General features: G+C 43.3%; 1 protein-coding gene across 5 annotated transcripts in view; it reads right to left on the reverse strand.

Annotated features, from left to right (window-relative positions):
• Positions 1–19,123, reverse strand: part of LOC110535706 (rho-related BTB domain-containing protein 2) — a 97,732-nt gene that overhangs the window by 46,452 nt on the left and 32,157 nt on the right. For 2 of the 5 annotated variants that reach the window (XM_021620893.2, XM_021620892.2), the window contains exons 3-4: positions 3,798–3,999; positions 3,542–3,645 (exon numbers count right to left, since the gene is read on the reverse strand). In XM_021620893.2, coding sequence (XP_021476568.2) covers positions 3,542–3,645; positions 3,798–3,989 — 296 coding nt within the window. In that variant the 5' untranslated portion in view covers positions 3,990–3,999. Of the gene's footprint in view, positions 1–3,541; positions 3,646–3,797; positions 4,000–4,116; positions 4,373–15,547; positions 15,793–16,884; positions 17,236–19,123 lie in introns of those variants that run through there. The other 3 variants (XM_021620895.2, XM_021620891.2, XM_021620897.2) reach the window with 3 other exon arrangements.

Raw genomic sequence — 19,123 nt, forward strand, 5'->3', positions numbered from 1 at the left:
GTGCGTGCGTGTGTGTGTGTTTGCGTGCGTGCGTGTGTTTGCGTGCGTGCGTGCGTGTGTTTGCGTGCGTGCGTGTGTGTGGATTAAGTCCTGCTAGCTGGCTGGGTGAGGATCAGTGCTATGTCTGAAAGGTCTGGGTGAGAGGGATAGAGATGATCCCGTTATGTCTGTCTGATGGAGGAGAGTAAATATACATGTACGTCTTCCTTGGAATATAAAAATACCCAGCACTGGAATGAGTAGGTGTGTCCAAACTTGTGACTGGTGACTTGTGACTGGTACTGTATGTATGTATGTATGTATGTATGTACAGTTGATGTCGGAAGTTTACATACACTTAAGTTGGAGTCATTAAAACTCGTTTTTCAACCACTCCACAAATTTCTTGTTGACAAACTATAGTTTTGGCAAGTTGGTTAGGACATCTACTTTATGCATGACAATACTTTTTTCCAACAATTGTTTACAGACAGATAATTTCACTTATAATTTACTGTATCACATTTTCAGTGGGTCAGAAGTTTACATGCACAAAGTTGACTGTGCCTTTAAACAGCTTGGAAAATTCCAGAAAATGATGTCATGGATTTAGAAGCTTCTGATAGGCTAATTGACATCATTTGAGTCAATTGGAGGTGTACCTGTGGATGTATTTCAATTACTACCTTCTAACTCAGTGCCTCTTTACTTGACATCATGGGAAAATCAAAAGAAATCAGCGAAGACCTCAGAAAAAAAATGTAGACCTCCACACGTCTGATTCATCCTTAGGAGCAATTTCATCCTTAGGAGCAATGTAAACTTCTGACCCACTGGTAATGTGATGAAAGAAACAAAATCTGAAATATTCGCATTCTTAAAATAAAGTGGTGATCCTAATTGACCTAAGACAGGGAATTTTTACTAGGATTATATGTCAGGAATTGTGAAACTGAGTTTAAATGTATTTGGCTAAGGTGCATGTAAACTTCCGACTTCAACTATATGACATTTAATCCTTGTTAAAATTCCCTGTATTAGGTCAGTTAGGATCACAATTTTATTTTAAGAATGTGAAATGTCAGAATAATAGTAGAGAAAATTATTTATTTCAGCTTTTATTTCTTTCATCACATTCCCAGTGGGTCAGAAGTTTACATACACTCAATTAGAATTTGTAAGCAATGCCTTTAAATTGTTAAACTTGGGTCAAACGTTTCGGGTAGCCTTCCACAAGCTTCCCACAATACATTTGGTGAATTTTGGCCCATTCCTCCTGACAGAGCTGGTGTAACTGAGTCAGGTTTGTAGGCCTCCTTGCTTGCACACGCCTTCTCAGTTCTGCCCATAGATTTTCTATAGGATTGAGGTCAGGGCTTTGTGATGGTCACTCCAATACCTTGACTTTGTTGTCCTTAAGGCATTTTTACACAAGTTTGGAAGTATGCTTGGGGTCATTGTCCATTTGGAAGACCCATTTGCGACCAAGCTTCAACTTACTGACTGATGTCTTGAGATGTTGCTTCAATATATCCACATAATTTTCATGCCTCATGATGCCATCCATTTAGTGAAGTGCACCAGTCCCTCCTACAGCAAAGCACCCCCACAACATGATGCTGCCACCACTGTGCTTCACAGTTGGGATGGTGTTCTTCAGCTTGCAAGCCTCCCCCTTTTTCCTCCAAACATAACAATGGTCATTATGGTCAAACAGTTCTATTTTTGTTTCATCAGACCAGAGGACATTTCTCCAAAAAGTACAATCTTGTCCCCATATGCAGTTGCAAACCATAGTATGTCTTTTTTATAGCGGTTTTGGAGCAGTGGCTTCTTCCTTGCTTAGCGGCCTTTCAGGTTATGTCGATATAGGACTCGTTTCATTGTGGATATAGATACTTTGTACCTGTTTCCTCCAGCATCTTCACAAGGTCCTTTAATGTTGTTCTGGGATTGATTTGCACTTTTCGCACCAAAGCAAGTTAATCTCTAGGAGACAGAACGCGTCTCCTTCCTGAGCGGGATAATGGCTGCATGGTCTCATGGTGTTTATACTTGCATACTACTGTTTGTACAAATGAACGTGGTACCTTCATGCATTTGGAAATTGCTCCCAAGGATGAACCAGACTTGTGGATGTCCACAATTTGTTTTCTGTCTTGGCTGATTTCTTTTGATTTTCCCATGATGTCAAGCAAAGAGGCACTGAGTTTGAAGGTAGGCCTTAAAATACATCCACAGGTACACCTCCAATTGACTCAAATGATGTCAATTAGCCTATCAGAAGCTTCTAAAGCCATGGCATCATTTTCTGGAATTTTCCAAGCTGTTTAAAGGCACAGTCAACACAGTTAACTTCTGACCCACTGGAATTGTGATACAGTGAATTATAAGTGAAATAATCTGGCTGTAAACAATTGTTTGAAAAAGTACTTGTGTCATGCACAAAGTAGATGTCTTAACCAACTTGCCAAAACTATAGTTTGTTAATTAACAAGAAATTTGTGGAGTGGTTGAAAAAGCGAGTTTTAATAACTCCAACCTAAGTGTATGTAAAAATCCGACTTCAACTGTATATATATCAAGAAATAAAGTTATACATGTTTTAATGAATATCGCTAGCAACAACAGAGTAAACTCATTTTGAATTACCTACCTACAGTAGAAAATAGTAGAATATCTCCTTTCTAATGATCTCAACTTTATTTATCAACCCCTAGTATTGAGCAAATTACAGTCATTGGAGCCAATAGGCTTTGAAAAGCACCCAGAAATAGGCGGCCAGTGCGGAAAGCTTTCTTAACTTGGGCATACATTTTCCCCTTCACATGGCTAACCTTTGTTTAACCAGCTAAACAGCTGCCCTTAGCTAAAATGTATTTGTAGTTACCTTCCTAGTAGCCTTAACGCGAACCAGTCTTCCCTAATGTGACAACGACGTGGTTTTGGAGGTATGGCAACGTGAGACTTTTGTAGCTATTAGGCTATACTCATACTTATGGTATGAGGTTGGCCAGCCTCCCCAAACCACAGCCCTAACCTTAACCATTTTGAATTAATGCCTAAACTGCTAACCTTTGAGTTGCTTCTGTTTTAACCCTGTAGCCACACGGAAATAACTCTGTAACCACACAGAATTACTGCGTCACAAATAGAAGTTCCTCCATAATACGTTGCATTTCAAAGGGAAATTATGAGATCTTGTTGATACTGTATCTAGCTTTCAGTACGCACATATCAGCCACAATGACCACGTGTGACAGTGCGTGTGTATATGTAATAGTGTGTGTGTGCTTAAGCCCAAAAGCCACATCAGTCTCCTGAGGTGAACGGTGGGGAATTTGGGTAGATTTTAGCCAAATTAAATATTGTCAATCCTTTACAATGCCATGGCCTTAGACACTGGAGCGGGGGTGTTGCATTGTAGGGGGTTGCATTATAGCCAGGCAGGTTGAGTTATTATGTCAGTTACCAGAATCTGTCTGGACAACAAGTACCCTGACCCGAAAGTAGCCACGGCCTCTCAGTGAGTGTGTGTGTGCATGTTTGTGTGCCTCCTCACCTGCCGTACGCGAAGCGTCTGTCTTTGTGATGGTCACCGAAGGTGTCCCATAGTCTCAGGGACACACTGACCTCATCCACAACATCCCGTGATCTCTCCAACACCTAGACGGTCAGGCACACACCACACCACAGCATGAGCCAATTATTTTCAGGCTGTGCATGTTTGTGTGCGTGTGTGTGTGCGTGTGTGTGTGTGTGTGTGTGTGTGTGTGTGTGTGTGTGTGTGTGTGTGTGTCGCGTGGGTCCATGCCCACCTCCTGGCACACGCGGTACTGGTCAATGGCCCAGACAGTTGGCACGTGGGTGGCGAGCAGCTGGTACTGTGTGAGGGTTGCATTGCAGGCGCGGGCACAGATGAGCCTAGTCTTGCCCACCGCGTTGTCCCCTACCACAACACATTTAATGGTTTCCACGTTGGGCCGCTCATAGTCTGTGTCTATATCCATGGAGAGGGCCCTGGGAGAGAGAGGGAGAAGGAGAGAGCGGGGGTTAGAAAGTAACTCTGTTCATAGAATATAGAACGGCACATTGACACATCCATACCAAAGCGGAATGTTTAAAAAAAAGACTTACTAGTCACCAAAGTTCCAGAGCATGTCTTTGAGTAAAGTATTCAGGTACAAACGGAACAATACTGAACGGCTTTTGGCCAAGACAACAGCCAGGGTAGCTCCTAAATCAATCACCAACAGAAAAGCTTGGCCAAGGCTAGAAGCCCGAGTCCGCACTGACCAGTAACGAGCAGCTCCAGCCAAACTCCTCCAGAGTGAACACATGGTACGGGGGCAGAGAAATAAAAAACTGAGTGGCTATTTATGTCATAACAGAAGGAGAGAGCGAGAGAGAGAGAACAAGAGGCAACTATATAAACCAGAGCACAGCCCCAGTGGCAGATTTTTATTTTTGGAGGAGTGAATGATGATCCCATCTGCTGAGGGGCACTCATGAAAGACACCACTCCCCCTCCCCCTCTGCCAGGTGATATATTGATACAGCTGATATGGGCAGACCAAACCTGCAATCCTGTCCTATCACTCTGAACAAACCGTGGTCCCATAAATGGGCCGTTTTGAAAGATTCATAGGCTTATTATTATTCCATTGACATAGATGCGGCGGTGTGGCACTTCGTCCCTGCAGTGACACACAGTAGTGGCCCAAAAAAATGGCACCCATTCATCGGACACAAGAGACAATGGACAGCGGCAATCCCGCTTGCCCCCCCCCCCCCCGCCCACACCTCCACTCATTCCCACCAACACCTGCTCCTCTCATACATTTTATGTCCCATTTGCTACAGATCGAGACAATATTGTTTACAGGCCTAAAAAAAACAATGTCAGGTCTTGCTTAATAAAAGCTACAAAAAAACATCATGTTCCCTTTTGGAATATTCCACGTCCATTGAAGTCCTAGAGCTTCCAAAGCCACTGAGCAGCAGGTGTTCAGGTGCGGGGCCAAAACAAATGGTACTGTACAGCCTACCTTAGCCTATGTGAGTAGGGAAGAGAGTGAGCAAACCCTGAGAGATTCCGAGGGAACAGAGGGAGTTCCTGTCTACTCTAGGATTAATCTGTGCTCCATCCCTAGTTCTCGTCTCCTCTGTCTAAGACACATAGTGAGGCATGTGGGTTTACATCAGTATCGCAATAGAGGAAGTCGTAAAAGTTCCTACATCTTATCCTTATGTAACAGTTCTTCACGTAATGGCCAAAGAAGGTGCAAGAGGAGTGGACCAATAACAGCTCTCTCTGAGAGTTGTACGTGGACAAATAGGAGGGAAAGGAGGAGCGGGAGAGAGATCGCAATATTAAATCAAATGGTATCACAGTGAAATGCTTACTTACAAGCCCTGACCCAACAATGCAGTTAAGAAAAAATAAGTATTAAGTAAAAAATACAAAATAAAAGTAACAAATAATTAAAGAGCAGCAGTAAAATAACAATAGCGATATATACAGGGGGGGGGGGGGGGGGGGTGACGGTACAGAGTCAATTTGCGGGGGCACCGGTTAGTCGAGGTAATTGAGGTAACATGTAAGTTAAAGTGACTATGCATAGACAATAAACAGAGTAGCAGCAGCGTAAAAGAGGGGACAACGCAAATAGTCTGGGTTGCCATTTGATTATCTGTTCAGGAGTCTTATGGCTTGGGGTAGAAGCTGTTAAGAAGCCTTTTGGACCTAGACTTGGCAATCCAGTACCGCTTGCCATGCGGTAGCAGAGAGAACAGTCTATGACTAGGTTGGCTGGAGTCTTTGACCATTTTTAAGGCCTTCCTCTGACACCACCTGGTATAGAGGTCCTGGTTGGCAGGAAGCTTGGCCCCAGTGATGTACTGGGCCGTACGCACTACCCTCTGTAATAGAGGTTGACCGATTAATCGGAATGGCCGATTAATTGGGGACGATTTCAAGTTTTCATAACAATCGAAAAACTGTATTTTCGGGCGCCAATTTGCCGATTTAATTTTTTACATTTTTATTCCTTTATTTAACTAGGCAAGTCAGTTAAGAACACATTCTTATTTCAATGACGCCCTAGGAATGGTGGGTTAACTGCCTCGTTCAGGGGCAGAACGACAGATTTTCACCGTGTCAGCTCGGGGAATACAATCTTGCAACCTTATACAGTTAACTAGTCCAACGCAATAACGACCTGCCTCTCTCTCGTTGCACTCCACAAGGAGACTGCCTGGTACGCGAATGCAGTTAGCCAAGGTAAGTTGCTAGCTAGCATTAGACTTATCTTATAAAAAAACAATCAATCATAATCACTAGTTAACTACACATAGTTGATGATATTACTATATATTATCTAGCGTGTCCTGCGTTGCATATAATCTGACTGAGCGGTGGTAGGCAGAAGCAGGCGGGTAAACATTCATTCAAACAGCACTTTCGTGCGTTTTGCCAGCAGCCCTTCGTTGTGCATCAAGCATTGCGCTGTTTATGACTTCAAGCCCATCAACTCCCGAGATGAGGCTGGTGTAACCGAAGTGAAATGGCTAGCTAGTTAGCGCACGCTAATAGCGTTTCAAACATCACTCGCTCTGAGCCTTCTAGTAGTTGTTCCCCTTGCTCTGCATGGGTAACGCTGCTTCGATGGTGGCTGTTGTCGTTGTGTTCCTGGTTCGAGCGAGGAGAGGGACGGAAGCAATACTGTTACACTGGCAATACTAAAGTGCCATAAGAACATCTAATAGTCAAAGGTTAAGGAAATACAAATGGCATAGAGGGAAATAGTCCTATAATTCCTATAATAACTACAACCTAAAACTTCTTACCTGGGAATATTGAAGACTCATGTTAAAAGGAACCACCAGCTTTCATATGTTCTCATGTTCTGAGCAAGGAACTGAAACGTTAGCTTTCTTACATAGCACATATTGCACTTTTACTTTCTTCTCCAACACTTTGTTTTTGCATTATTTAAACCAAATTGATAATTTTTCATTATTTACTTGAAGCAAAATTGATTTTATTGATGTATTATATTAAGTTAAAATAAGTGTTCATTCAGTATTGTTGTAATTGTCATTATTACAAATACATTTGTAAAAAATTGGCCGATTAATCGGTGTCAGCTTTTTTGGTCCTCCAATAATCGGTATCGGCGTTGAAAAATCATAAATCGGTCGACCTCTACTCTGTAGTGCTTTGCGGTCGGAGGCCGAGCAGTTGCCATACCAGGCAGTGATGCAACCAGACAGGATGCTCTCGATGGTGCAGCTGTAGAACCTTTTGAGGATCTGGGGACCCATGCCAGATCTTTTCAGTCTCCTGAGGGGAAATAGGCTTTGTTGTTCCCTCTTCACGACTGTCTTGGTGTGCTTGGACCATGTTAGTTTGTTGGTGATGTGGACACCAAGGAACGTGAAGCTCTCAACCTGCTCCACTACAGCCCCGTCGATGAGAATGGGGGTGTGCTCGGTCCTTCTTTTCCTGCAGTCCACAGTCATCTCCTTTGTCTTGATCACGTTCAGGGAGAGGTTGTTGTGCTGGCACCACACGTCCAGGTCTCTGACCTCCTCCCTATAGGCTGTCTCATCATTGTCGTTGATCAAGCCTACCACTATTGTGATCAAGCCTACCACTATTGTCATCGGCAAACTCGATGATGGTGTTGGAGTCGTGCCTGGCCATGCAGTCATGGGTGAACAGGGAGTGTAGGAGGGGACTGAGCACGCACCACTGAGGGGCCCCCGTGTTGACGATCAGTGTGGCGGATGTGTTGTTACCTACCCTTACCACCTGGGGGAGACCCGTCAGGAAGTCCAGGATCCAGTTGCAGAGGGAGGTGTTTAGTCCCAGGGTCCTTAGCTTAGTGATGAGATTTGAGGGCACTATGGTGTTGAACGCTGAACTCTAGTCAATGAACAGCATTCTCACAAAGATGTTCCTTTTGTCAAGGTGGGTAGAGCAATAAAGATACGTGTCGGACAGTCATTCCTATGGGATCAACACCACCACAGAGTTTTTAGTATGAGGTTAACGGTTAATTGTTATTGGACCGGTCATGCTTATCGGTCTGTAGGTTCATTTGTAGAATTTTGTGGAATTAAATTGCTGCGTGTTAAGTCACAATGCATTTTATTTATCATATGCACACTGCATAGAGAGGTTGAGGAGTGGAATAGCCTATCACCTGTTAGACAGTGTGCGAGTAGCTCTTCAAAAAGCCTGTAGGCTACTGGAGTGAAGCCTGCTTTTGTAAGCGCAACAAATAACAATTCGAAATGCAATCGTGTGTTAAAACTTGGAGGCCTCCTCCAGATTGGCACAGTCACTACAGACCCGGGTGCGATCCCAGGCTGTCACCAGGAGACCCATGAGGCAGCGCACAATTGGCCCTGCGTCGTCCGGGTTAGGAGAGGGTTTGGCCAGCCGGGAATTCCTTGTCCCATCGTGCTCTAGCGACACCTTGTGGCAGGACGGGCGTCTGCAAGTGGACTTCGGTCGCCAGCTGGACGGTGTTCCCTCCGACACATTGGTGCGGCTGGCTTCCAGGTTAAGCAAGCAGTGCGGCAAGAAGCTGTGCGGCTTGGCACGGTTGTGTTTCGGAGGATGCATGGCTCTCGACCTTTGCCTCTCCCGAGTCCATAGGGGAGTGGCAGCGATGGGACAAGACTAACTGCCAATTGGATATCACAAAATTGGGGAGAAAAAGGGATAAAAATATATAAACAAAAAAAACATTTCCAAAAATAAATAAAAATGGTGGCCACGATTAAAAAAAATAAGCTATTTTTATCTCAATCTCAACTCATAATTCGCCATCCAGATGTATAGGGTATAGCCTGCTTACACTTTGCAACACACCACTTTGCAATGTGAGACTGAGGAAGTATAATTGTTTGAAACCTGAATGTTTTACTTTACAAACAATGAAGCATGCCTTACCTTGGTTCAAAGTATCCACGTGAAAGTCTATCCATAGAAACGTGGAGGCAATTGTCTCTCCTGTTCTATTGGATTTTATATAAACTTTCTTTCGTTGTCCAGAAGCCGTAGGCACAATCCTAGTCACAACAGCAACCCCATACTTGTTGCCATTTAGATTCCCCCTCTTTATAAGTTTCTAACAGAGATTTTCACCTCTTTCGCATATGTAACTGCTCGCAATAGGTTCACTGTGTTTTTTTTTGCAAATTGCATTTGGGCAAATGTTTAAAAATGACGTTATATTATTTGCTTCATTACAGGAGTTGCATATTCAATAATAGGCTATAGCATTTGACTATAAGATTGTTGTATGTTTCCATTAATATAAATCATTCAATTTCTATAATTCCAACAGTTCACCCAAGTGTTCTGGTATATATCGCAAGTCAAATCGCAACTACAATATTTGAAAAAAAATATGACACTATTCGCCCATGTCCTGCAGACCTTGTGTGTGTGTGTGTGTGGGGGGGGGGGGGGGGGGGGGGGGGTCGTGGGTCTGGCATTTTAATAGGCTTAGGTAGGCTGTGAGGCATGGGGAGATGTGAGCTGTGATGTAACTGGGAGCAGTGGAAAGTTTCTCAGGGGGATCAGACAGAAGTCCTGGAGCACTACACCATCACCCTGACTATGCAGAGGTCTCTCACACGCACGCACCTGCCTCTCACAGCCAAGCCGTAACTAGACACTGTGAGAGCAGTGTAGAGTTTCATTCACAGCCAGTGACCACTACTATACATATCACGTGTAAAGCAGCAGTCTAGACATCATCTGTTAGGCTGTCACCTGTATTACAAGGATTGAAAATTAAATAGTGGAAAGCAGACACACTGAGGAAGGTGCAGGCGAATACTTTGGGTGTGCTACTGGGACATGTTGCTGTGGAAAAGAGCATACACAAATCCAAATATATAATATATCTCTATATCAGTGCTGGCCTTATTTCAACCTTTATATTAACAGATTGTTCAAACTTCGTCTGATAATGGAAAAAGCGAGTAATGAAAGGTGGTATTAGATGGGTATGGCTCCATGTGAATGAGAATCCAGTTGTTTCTCTGGTTTGATCAGCTTCCCTTCCCCCAATCCTTACCTTCACTATTAGCGGGGAAAATTCTAAATTGACCCAAGAGCAATTTCTAGGGGAAACTTCACCTTTACACACCCTAGATGCCTGTGACTGGGGTGTGGCGCAGCGGTCTAAGGCACTGCATCTCAGCGCTAAAGGCGTCACTACAGACCCTGGTTCGATTCCAGGCTGTATCACAACTGGCCGTGATTGGGAGTCCCATAGGGCGGCACACAATTGGCCCAGCGTCGTCCGGGTCAGAGTTTGGCCGGGGTAGGCCGCCTAGTTAAATAAAGGTTCAATAATTATTGACAGACGTCAGACTGCAGTGAGAGGATCACTGTGACACTGCCTGCTGCCCCCTTCATCCACATATTTAAACAAACCTTCTGCTACACTCCGTCTGGCCAAGGAGCAAACACACACACACACACCACACACTAGGCTTGGGTGATATACCGTTTATACCGTATACCAGAGTATTTAGAAATACCGACTATATTTCAATAACGATTATCAATAATGTGGGATGCGTGCTACGCCACTGCTTATAAGTTAAGTATAACTAAAATAAATCTATGATGTGTTGAATAAATTATATTCAGCTCAGGGCTCCAGCTATGCATTTGATTTGCTGACTTGCTAGCTAAGTGGCTAGATGTCAAGAGCAAGCTTCTTGGTTACAGCAGAGACATTCAATCCCCTCCTGGATCAAGATCCATGTTGCCCCAATAATGTGTGCGTAAAAAAAAATCTGTTGAGGTGCACTTTGAAGATGCTAGAACGATCCATATTTACTTTTCCTCTGCAAACGAGGAATGAAGAGAAATCTGACAACCCCATATTAAAATGGTTTATGTATGTACCTAGTCGGCTTGTTGTTGTGTGTTCTATGCGAGATAAATGTTCCTCTCTCGAGGCGCAATCAAGTTACGATAGGGAGGGAAACCTGCATTCTGACAAGCAGTTAATGCACAACAATTCTTGCAATCGCGGGGAAAACTGTAGTTTTAATGGCTTTGTTAAAAAGGGGGTGATCTCAGCTTTCCATTCCTACTTTATTTATTTATCAACTCATAAATATGCGGGAACTGCACCATTTTAAACCCCAAGTTTAAAATGGTGACGCACTTTACAATTCACCTTGAGTGCATAGGGGAGAGTGGGGCTAAATCTAACATGTGCCAATTGTAGGGTCACTTGGGGTAAAATGCCACCCTACCTCAATCTTTTTTGGTGGAGGAGTGACTTAAATTGTGATGAGAAAGATTTGATTTATAGTTGAGCAAGAGTAGCGGCAACCAGGGAAGGTGTTTAAGGAAAAAAATGTGATGTGGTTTCCGTGAGAAGTACAGGCAGAGGTGCCACACCACAAGTTACCCTAACATGTAGGCTTAAATTATATTCATTGCGTTTACGCATGTTTTTGGGGAGATACTAATTAAAATATCTGAGGGGACCCCCAAAACAAAGGGGGGAGGGAACTCCCCTTCAATGCAATCCCCCCCCCCCCCCCATCATCCCCTAACCACTGGTCTGTAGTGCTACTGTCACTGTGCAGGTGGTCTGTGCAGATAAATAACAGACAAAGACAGCCTCATGCATATTTGAGAGGAGTGTCTCAGTACAGGTTTGGGTCAGTGCAGTGCAGTGGGGGCTTTCATAGAGAAAGACTGAACAACTCAGCTCCCCACCTCCTCAACTCTCCCTTTCTCCATCCACTACTCTTTTCTCTTTTACTGTTTCCATTGCTCACCATCCTTATTGCCTTTTTCTCTCACTAGGCTCTAATTTTACTCTCTGTCCTTTCGACACCCACCATCTCAGATTGTTCTGAAACTGTTCTGTAGTTAGAAACAGATAAGATTAGCATTCCTGAAACACAGTGAATATAATTTAGGCATACCTGTTATGGTAACTTGAGGTAAACCGCCACCTGGGGTAATGCCCCCTGCCTGTACTTCCAACAGAAACCACTTCATGTCATAATTTCCCCCCCAAACAAGTTCCCTGGTTGACACTACTCTTTAACAACTAAAAATCTAATCTGTCTCATCAAAAAATGTTCAGTCACTCCCCCCAAAAAAGATTGAGGTAGGGTGGCATTTTACCCCAAGTTACCCTACAAATGACCAGTGTTAGCCTTTGCCCCACTCTCCCCTATGCACTCATGGTGAATTGTGACCCGATTCAGGAGACTAGGCGTATGTCGCAAGTCACAACTTTACAGGAGAGCCTTTGAAAAAACATTTTGTGTTTTTTAATCAAAATGTGTTTTTTGGCAGAAATGCCTTCTCGAACATGTGAACTTTCATGTGCCTTAATAACAAACTTGAATGCCATCTGTAAATACGAATACAATTGTTAAAATTACGAGCCTTGTTGGTTAAGCCACAGAAAGAGTTAGCAACCTTCCCACTCTAGCCATGATTGGCTGAGATAATGAGTGGGCTGGACATGCCAAGAGAGGATTTCAGATTGGTCTGCCACATTGAAGGTGTCTGTCTATTTGAGCTCATCAGTCTGTGTTGGTAATCCTGTCAAACGTGGCTTTAAAAAAAAAGTATTGTGTAGTGGAGCTGCATAAGTGTTGCTCTCCATTTTCTGGAGGATCAAGTTTTTGAAATGAGTGGAATTGGAATATGATAGCTAAAGAGATGGAGAAAACACTTGTCTCCGGATTACATTTTCAAACTAAGGGCAACCGTGGTATGGCATTCCCGACAGAGAGACACGTCCATGAGGCATGTTGATGTATGCAGGGAAGATAGCTAGATACATTTTCATATTTTACACGTTTCAAATTTGGACAGAAAGTGGTTTAATTTCAATCTAGTGTTCTGTTAGCTAGCTAGGTTCATTGTTTACCTACAGTAGAAGTCGTAAGTTTACATACACTTAGGTTGGAGTCATTAAAACTTGTTTTTCAACCACTCCACACATTTCTTGTTAACAAACTACAGTTTTGTCAAGTCGGTTAGGACATCCCCTTTGTGCATGACACAAGTCATTTTTACAACAATTGTTTACAGACAGATTATTTCACTTATAATTCACTGTATCACAATTCCAGTGGATCAGAAGTTTACATACACTAAGTTGACTGTGCCTTTAAACAGCTTGGAAAATTCCAGAAAATGTCATGGCTTTAGAAGCTTCTGATAGGCTAATTGACATAATTTGAGTCAATTGGAGGTGTACCTGTGAATGTATTTCAAGGCATACCTTCAAACTCAATGCCTCTTTGCTTGACATCATGGGAAAATCAAAAGAAATCAGCCAAGAACTCATTAAAAAACTATTGTAGACGGGTTCATCCTTGGGAGTAATTTCCAAATGCCTGAAGGTACCACGTTCATCTGTACAAACAATAGTACGCATGTATAAACACCATGGGACCACGTAGCTGTCATACAGCTCAGGAAGGAGACGCGTTCTCTCTCCTAGAGAGGAACGTACTTTGGTGTGAAAAGTGCAAATTAATCCCAGAAAAACAGCAAGGGACCTTGTGAAGATGCTGGAGGAAACAGGTACAAAAGTATCTATATCCACAGTAAAACAAGTATTTTATTGAGATAACCTGAAAGGCCACTCAGCAAGAAAGAAGCCACTGCTCCAAAACCCCCATAAAAAAGCCAGACTACGGTTTGCAACTGCACAAAGAGCGTACTTTTTGGAGAAACGTCCTCTGGTCTGATGAAACAAAAATAGAACTGTTTGGCCATAAGGACCATCGTTATGTTTGGAGGTTTTCTCTAAAGTGAGTTTTTCAAGTTGATCAACTTTCAAAGCAGAATTGCTTACCCATTGTTCCACAAATGCAGTGTATGATATGCCATTTTGTAGCTCTGTCTCTACTTTTATCCAATGTAAAAAAACACCATTTCACATTTTGCTACATAAGACCGAATCCAGGTGGTGAGTCATAATTGTAAAGTGCTTCACCACGATGCTGCTAAAAAAAAGTGCAGTTCACATATTTAGGAGTTGATACCATCACTAGATTCACAGGGAATACATTACAAAGGTTGAAGAAGCAATACTCCAAGCAGCAGCTCCATATTGTCAGACATAGAAAACTGATACTGTATACTGGTTGTTGGGGTGGGATTGGCTTTGGGGGTCTGTGGGTGGCTATTGATAATTTTATTGGATTCTTCAGGTATTACTAATTGTCAAGAAGAATTATGGTCCTAATCGGATGTTGGGTACAATATTTATTTTATATTATATGAATACTGTACATTAAAAATGGCCAATTTGGGTGCAAACAATTAGCTTAATTTCTCAGAGATCAAATGATATATTAAAAAATGTCACAGGAATGCTAATCTTATCTTTTTCTAGATACAGAAACCATTTCAGAGCAATCATGCAAAGGTGGGTGACATGACTTGCTGAAATTACATGGAATGACCCATTTCTCTTTCCCCTCTGTTTCTCTCTCTCTGTCTCTCTCTCTCTGTTAGGGCCATGCGATGAGCAGCAGGCAGACGCGTCTCTCTCCACTCCCTCATCTCTCTCCCTTTGAGTTATGTAACCGTTCCAGTGGTAGCAGCCGTTCGACCCCAGCGCTCCATAAACCCGATCTCTCATCCTGCTCTTCCTCCCCCACCACCTCCTCTTCCTCAGGGCTAGAGTTCACCCTAACACCATGACACAGCTGGCTGCCTGTAACACCCCTCTGAGGATGACCACACACACACACACCACACACACACAACAATCCCAAGTATGAAAAGACAGATGTGTTATTATAAATGTATGACATTTGCAGAAACTTGGGACGTTTTAAACTGACTGTTAAGTCGCCTCCCTTCATGGAAAATTACTAATCGCTGATAGGTAGGGCGCTCACACCTTCGCAAAATGTGAACCATAGGCTATGTATTGATGCAGTTCTGCATACAGAAGAGCAGGTATGTGTGTGTGCTGTGTCTGTGGATCTGTGCATCTCTGTGTGTGTGTGTGTGTGTGTGTGTCTGAGAGAACACAGAGAGGGATCTGTGGCGACAGCGGCTGCCACAGGCGAGGGGGGCACAGACTGGTTATATAAGGCAGTCTGGTCTAGTCTGCTGTTTTTGCCTGGCTGTATACAGGTCCAGGGGAGAGGCAGGGGCACCCAGCTACATCGTCCTGTACTATTAAACTGTCCTGGGTTTTTGGCACACACACACAAATGCATGTACACAATACACACATCAATACACACATTCACACTTCAATATGCATGCAGCGCTTCATAAGCGCCATGTACACGTCACCAAAACATCACCTGGGAATACCACTAACTGCTTAGGCACATGTAGGCACAACACCAAATGCACTTAAAAACACACAAACTGTAACTGTCATTGCCATCTCAAAAGAGGCGACTTATCATTAGAAAGAACCTCCCTCGCAACATTCATACTGTTGTCCGCGTTTTACGTGAAAGCATTGCACTCACAAATGTACCAGGAAACCAGCTGCCCACACGAACACCGTGTTACCTTGGACTGCAGGATATTTGTCACTCCTGTGTCACTCCACTCAGCTCAGGCCTTCAGCTTGGGTGCCTCTGCTCTGTCATGGTTGGCAGTCTCAGCCTCTGGCATTGGGCATGACTCTGCCTGTCTGCCCCAGTCACCCTCAACAGCCTCTCTCTCCCTCGCTCTCTGTCACTGCGGTAGCCACTCAAGACATACACTGCTGGCTGCCTCTTCCATGTGGGTCAATGCAGCATGTTATCTCCTAACTGTTGACACAGACAGAACAGGCCCTGGTCACTATAGTGCCTTGCTTTGTCCTGTATCCTCTAGAATGAATACATATGATAAGGTATAGAATATGAACTAAAGGCAGGCATTCAATGACAGGAGCAGCAGACCATTTTTTTTAGCACAATGTTAAATTCTACTTCCTGAGCACAGGGCCTAAGCGGATGGAATGCTATGTGTTTATAACAACATGTTTGGGGAGTACACTACCTCTCATGTCCTCCCTAAGAAAATGTCACCTTTCCGCACATCACATTGGGTTTGGCCAACATATAACCAAAGCACGTTTCTAACATGGGATTTGGAGTACTGACTGGCAGTCTCCTTAGCTGTGACACTGCTACAGCCACATAGTGTAATCTAACCCTCTGAATGACCTGGATCACTATTAAGAGCAGATTGTGTGTTATGTTGATCATAAAGCAACAATCCATTTGAACTGCTATTTAGATTTTCTATGAAATAGTGCATGGTAAAACATTGAGGGAAACAAGAAACATCAATGGAGGGTGTTTTGACTGATTGTCTGTGCAGCCATTCATAACCAAGCATCTGGCTCATTTGTATTTTTTCTACTGTATGAGACCCAGTCTTGTAGGAAACTGATAGACTACTTCATTGCATTTCCAGTGCTGACAAGAATTATCCCCAAAATATACAGGAAACTACTGGAAGTCCAACGTCAATCGAGTTAGAATTGATAGACCAAAGCATGTTAACGTAGCGGGTAAATGGGATACAACCCAAAATAGATGCATTGACACTCTTGCGTAACGGACCCAGCCTATTGCTGCACCACAACGAAATGCAAGCAGCTTTCAAGCAGCAGGACACCTGCGCACAACAACAACAAAAACTACCGTCATTATTCGTGTTACATTGGAGCCTACAAGTCTCCCGGAGCGAAGAGGCTAATTGTAGCCTATTGTTGACAGTTCCAATTTTTCGGAACCAGTGAGATTATTTCATAATAGAGAGATTATTTCATAATCTCCTAAAGCAAACCGAAACACAAAGTGAACACGTGACCATGTGGATGCAAAACTGTTGTACTGACGTTTCCCCCCTACCTTCCGACTGTTCCGGTATTGACCCACATGCCACTCCGCGCCAAGTTCGACCGAGCACAGGAGACGAGCGGAGGCAAGAAGAGTTGTCAACTAACTCAAAAGCCTTGAGAGAACCAACGTTACTGTGAATGTTGCCCAAAAACTGTCACAAAGATAGCATCTTCCTTCTTCTCGCTGTTCTCTTACAGTGATTCCAGGCTGCTCACTAACTCCTTTGCATCTAGCTAAAGCACTAACTCTGAACTTTTACCTAAAACTGGGGTTATTTGGTGAAATATTAACCATCGCTAGTTCTAACTATGTCACCTATGAGGCACCCGTCGGTGTTTTTGTTTCTCCAGCTGATTTGTTCTAAAGCACACCCCCATGGGTCTGCGTCATGAGATCGGGATGGATGGGAGCCAATGGTAAGGAGCTGTGCTCTTCCTGTTACCGCCCCGAAGCAGGTTTCCCCGCCCCGTTTAACTCAAAACACGCCACTTCTGTCTTTGGTCTTTCTGCTTTATTTATTAACAGCAATGCCACAAATTCAACTCGTGTCTTTTGACGCACACTGTAGATGTAAACATTCAGGTTGAATATCTATAATTTTTAAATACTTGACACAGCCTATTACACAGTTATTGATGTCGCATTACTTGATCTAATATTGCAAGCTAACCAAATGACTATAGGGTACTTCACTCACCAAAAACAACACACAAACATTTTCAAATTCAGCTAAATGTTTGCCAAACATCACTGTGAGGCTCTCTGGCTAGTTAAGTAAGTTCAATGGTATGGCAACTACATACCACACACAGTGACACCAACAGTCATGTGCTCAGCCACTGCTGTAAATATAGGAGCACATACTGTAGATGGCACTGTAGATGAGAAAGGTAAGCCTCCCCACCTGTATAATGAATTAGCCATTCTTTGTCATGGACGGAATGTCTGGGAATTCAATGCCTGGAATGTTAAGCTTACCCACAGGGGAATAAAAGCCCCAAATAAAAAATTATCTAATGGAATGCATTACTTTGTATTTTCATTATAAGGGCATAGATTTAACACTTAATACCCATACACTGTGACCAGACAATGTGTCCTGTAGGATGTTAATTTTGGCATCACAGGTCATAAGGTCATTACTATGGTTACAATAATAAAAGTGACCTTTAGCCTTCGGCCTATTCATGACAGTGCTGAGGTTGGCCCACTATTGACAATGTGCACATCCGATTCATAGTAAATCAAGGAAGAACAGGTGCCATTATATCTGAGTAGTCTCGAACCTACATGTCCAATGTTTGATCAAACACTATAACCTTGTTCAACATTCAAATTAAAATACCTATGGTCATACACACTTATATAGGCATAGTCCAAAATGTAGGTGCCTGACTAATGATACATACATGATGCTAATGATACATACAAGAACAGAAAGGCCCTCACACTGTATGCTATTAATTACCTTCTTTAATGAAATCAAACAGGACCTGAGGAAGATGACCTCTGACCTCTTGATGAAAATGTTGTCATTAAAGGTGGGAATTAGGACCAACATTTAAATGAGTTACCCAAAAAGCCTTCTCTACTGCAGTGTTTCCCAACCCTGGTCCTCAAGTACCCCCCGGCAGGACACCGTTTTGTTGGCTTGATGATTAGTTGACAAGTTGAATCAGGTCTGCTTGTCCAGGGTTACAATAAAAATGTGTACTGTTGGGGGTACTCGAGGACCAGGGTTGGGATACACTGCTCTACTATGTATAAGGAAAAGGCTGACATCCCCTGGTGGATCTAGGTACTGCATTTTCCAAAAGAAAGGCTTGAGGAGTGTAGCCTGTTATTGCTAGGGAACAGCTTAGTTTACGCCCCCTGTTCCCACAGTCTTGTCAATGCATTCACTCAGCCCTGTCCGTCAGCCGACACACACACACACACACACACACACACACACACACACAAAGCCCTCACCATACAGGGGTGGGAGCAGTAGAGGTGCAGGGGTAAAATCACAGTGGAAGCCATGCCAAGCCAGTAAAGAAAAGCCATATTACAACCTATGTTGTGATAATTGCGTTGTTTTTTCTATAACCCGTTCGTTCATACGCCACCGTGATATATAATAAGGCTGTGACAACAGAAAGACAACAGTCACACAGTGGCAGAATAAACTACACATACGTCACAAAACTGGAGAGCAACATCTGTTCGGTGAAGTCCACAAAGCAAATATTGCATGTATGACCTG

The sequence above is a fragment of the Oncorhynchus mykiss genome, chromosome 11 (genome assembly GCF_013265735.2).
Source record: "Oncorhynchus mykiss isolate Arlee chromosome 11, USDA_OmykA_1.1, whole genome shotgun sequence".
NCBI classification, from domain to species: domain Eukaryota; kingdom Metazoa; phylum Chordata; class Actinopteri; order Salmoniformes; family Salmonidae; genus Oncorhynchus; species Oncorhynchus mykiss.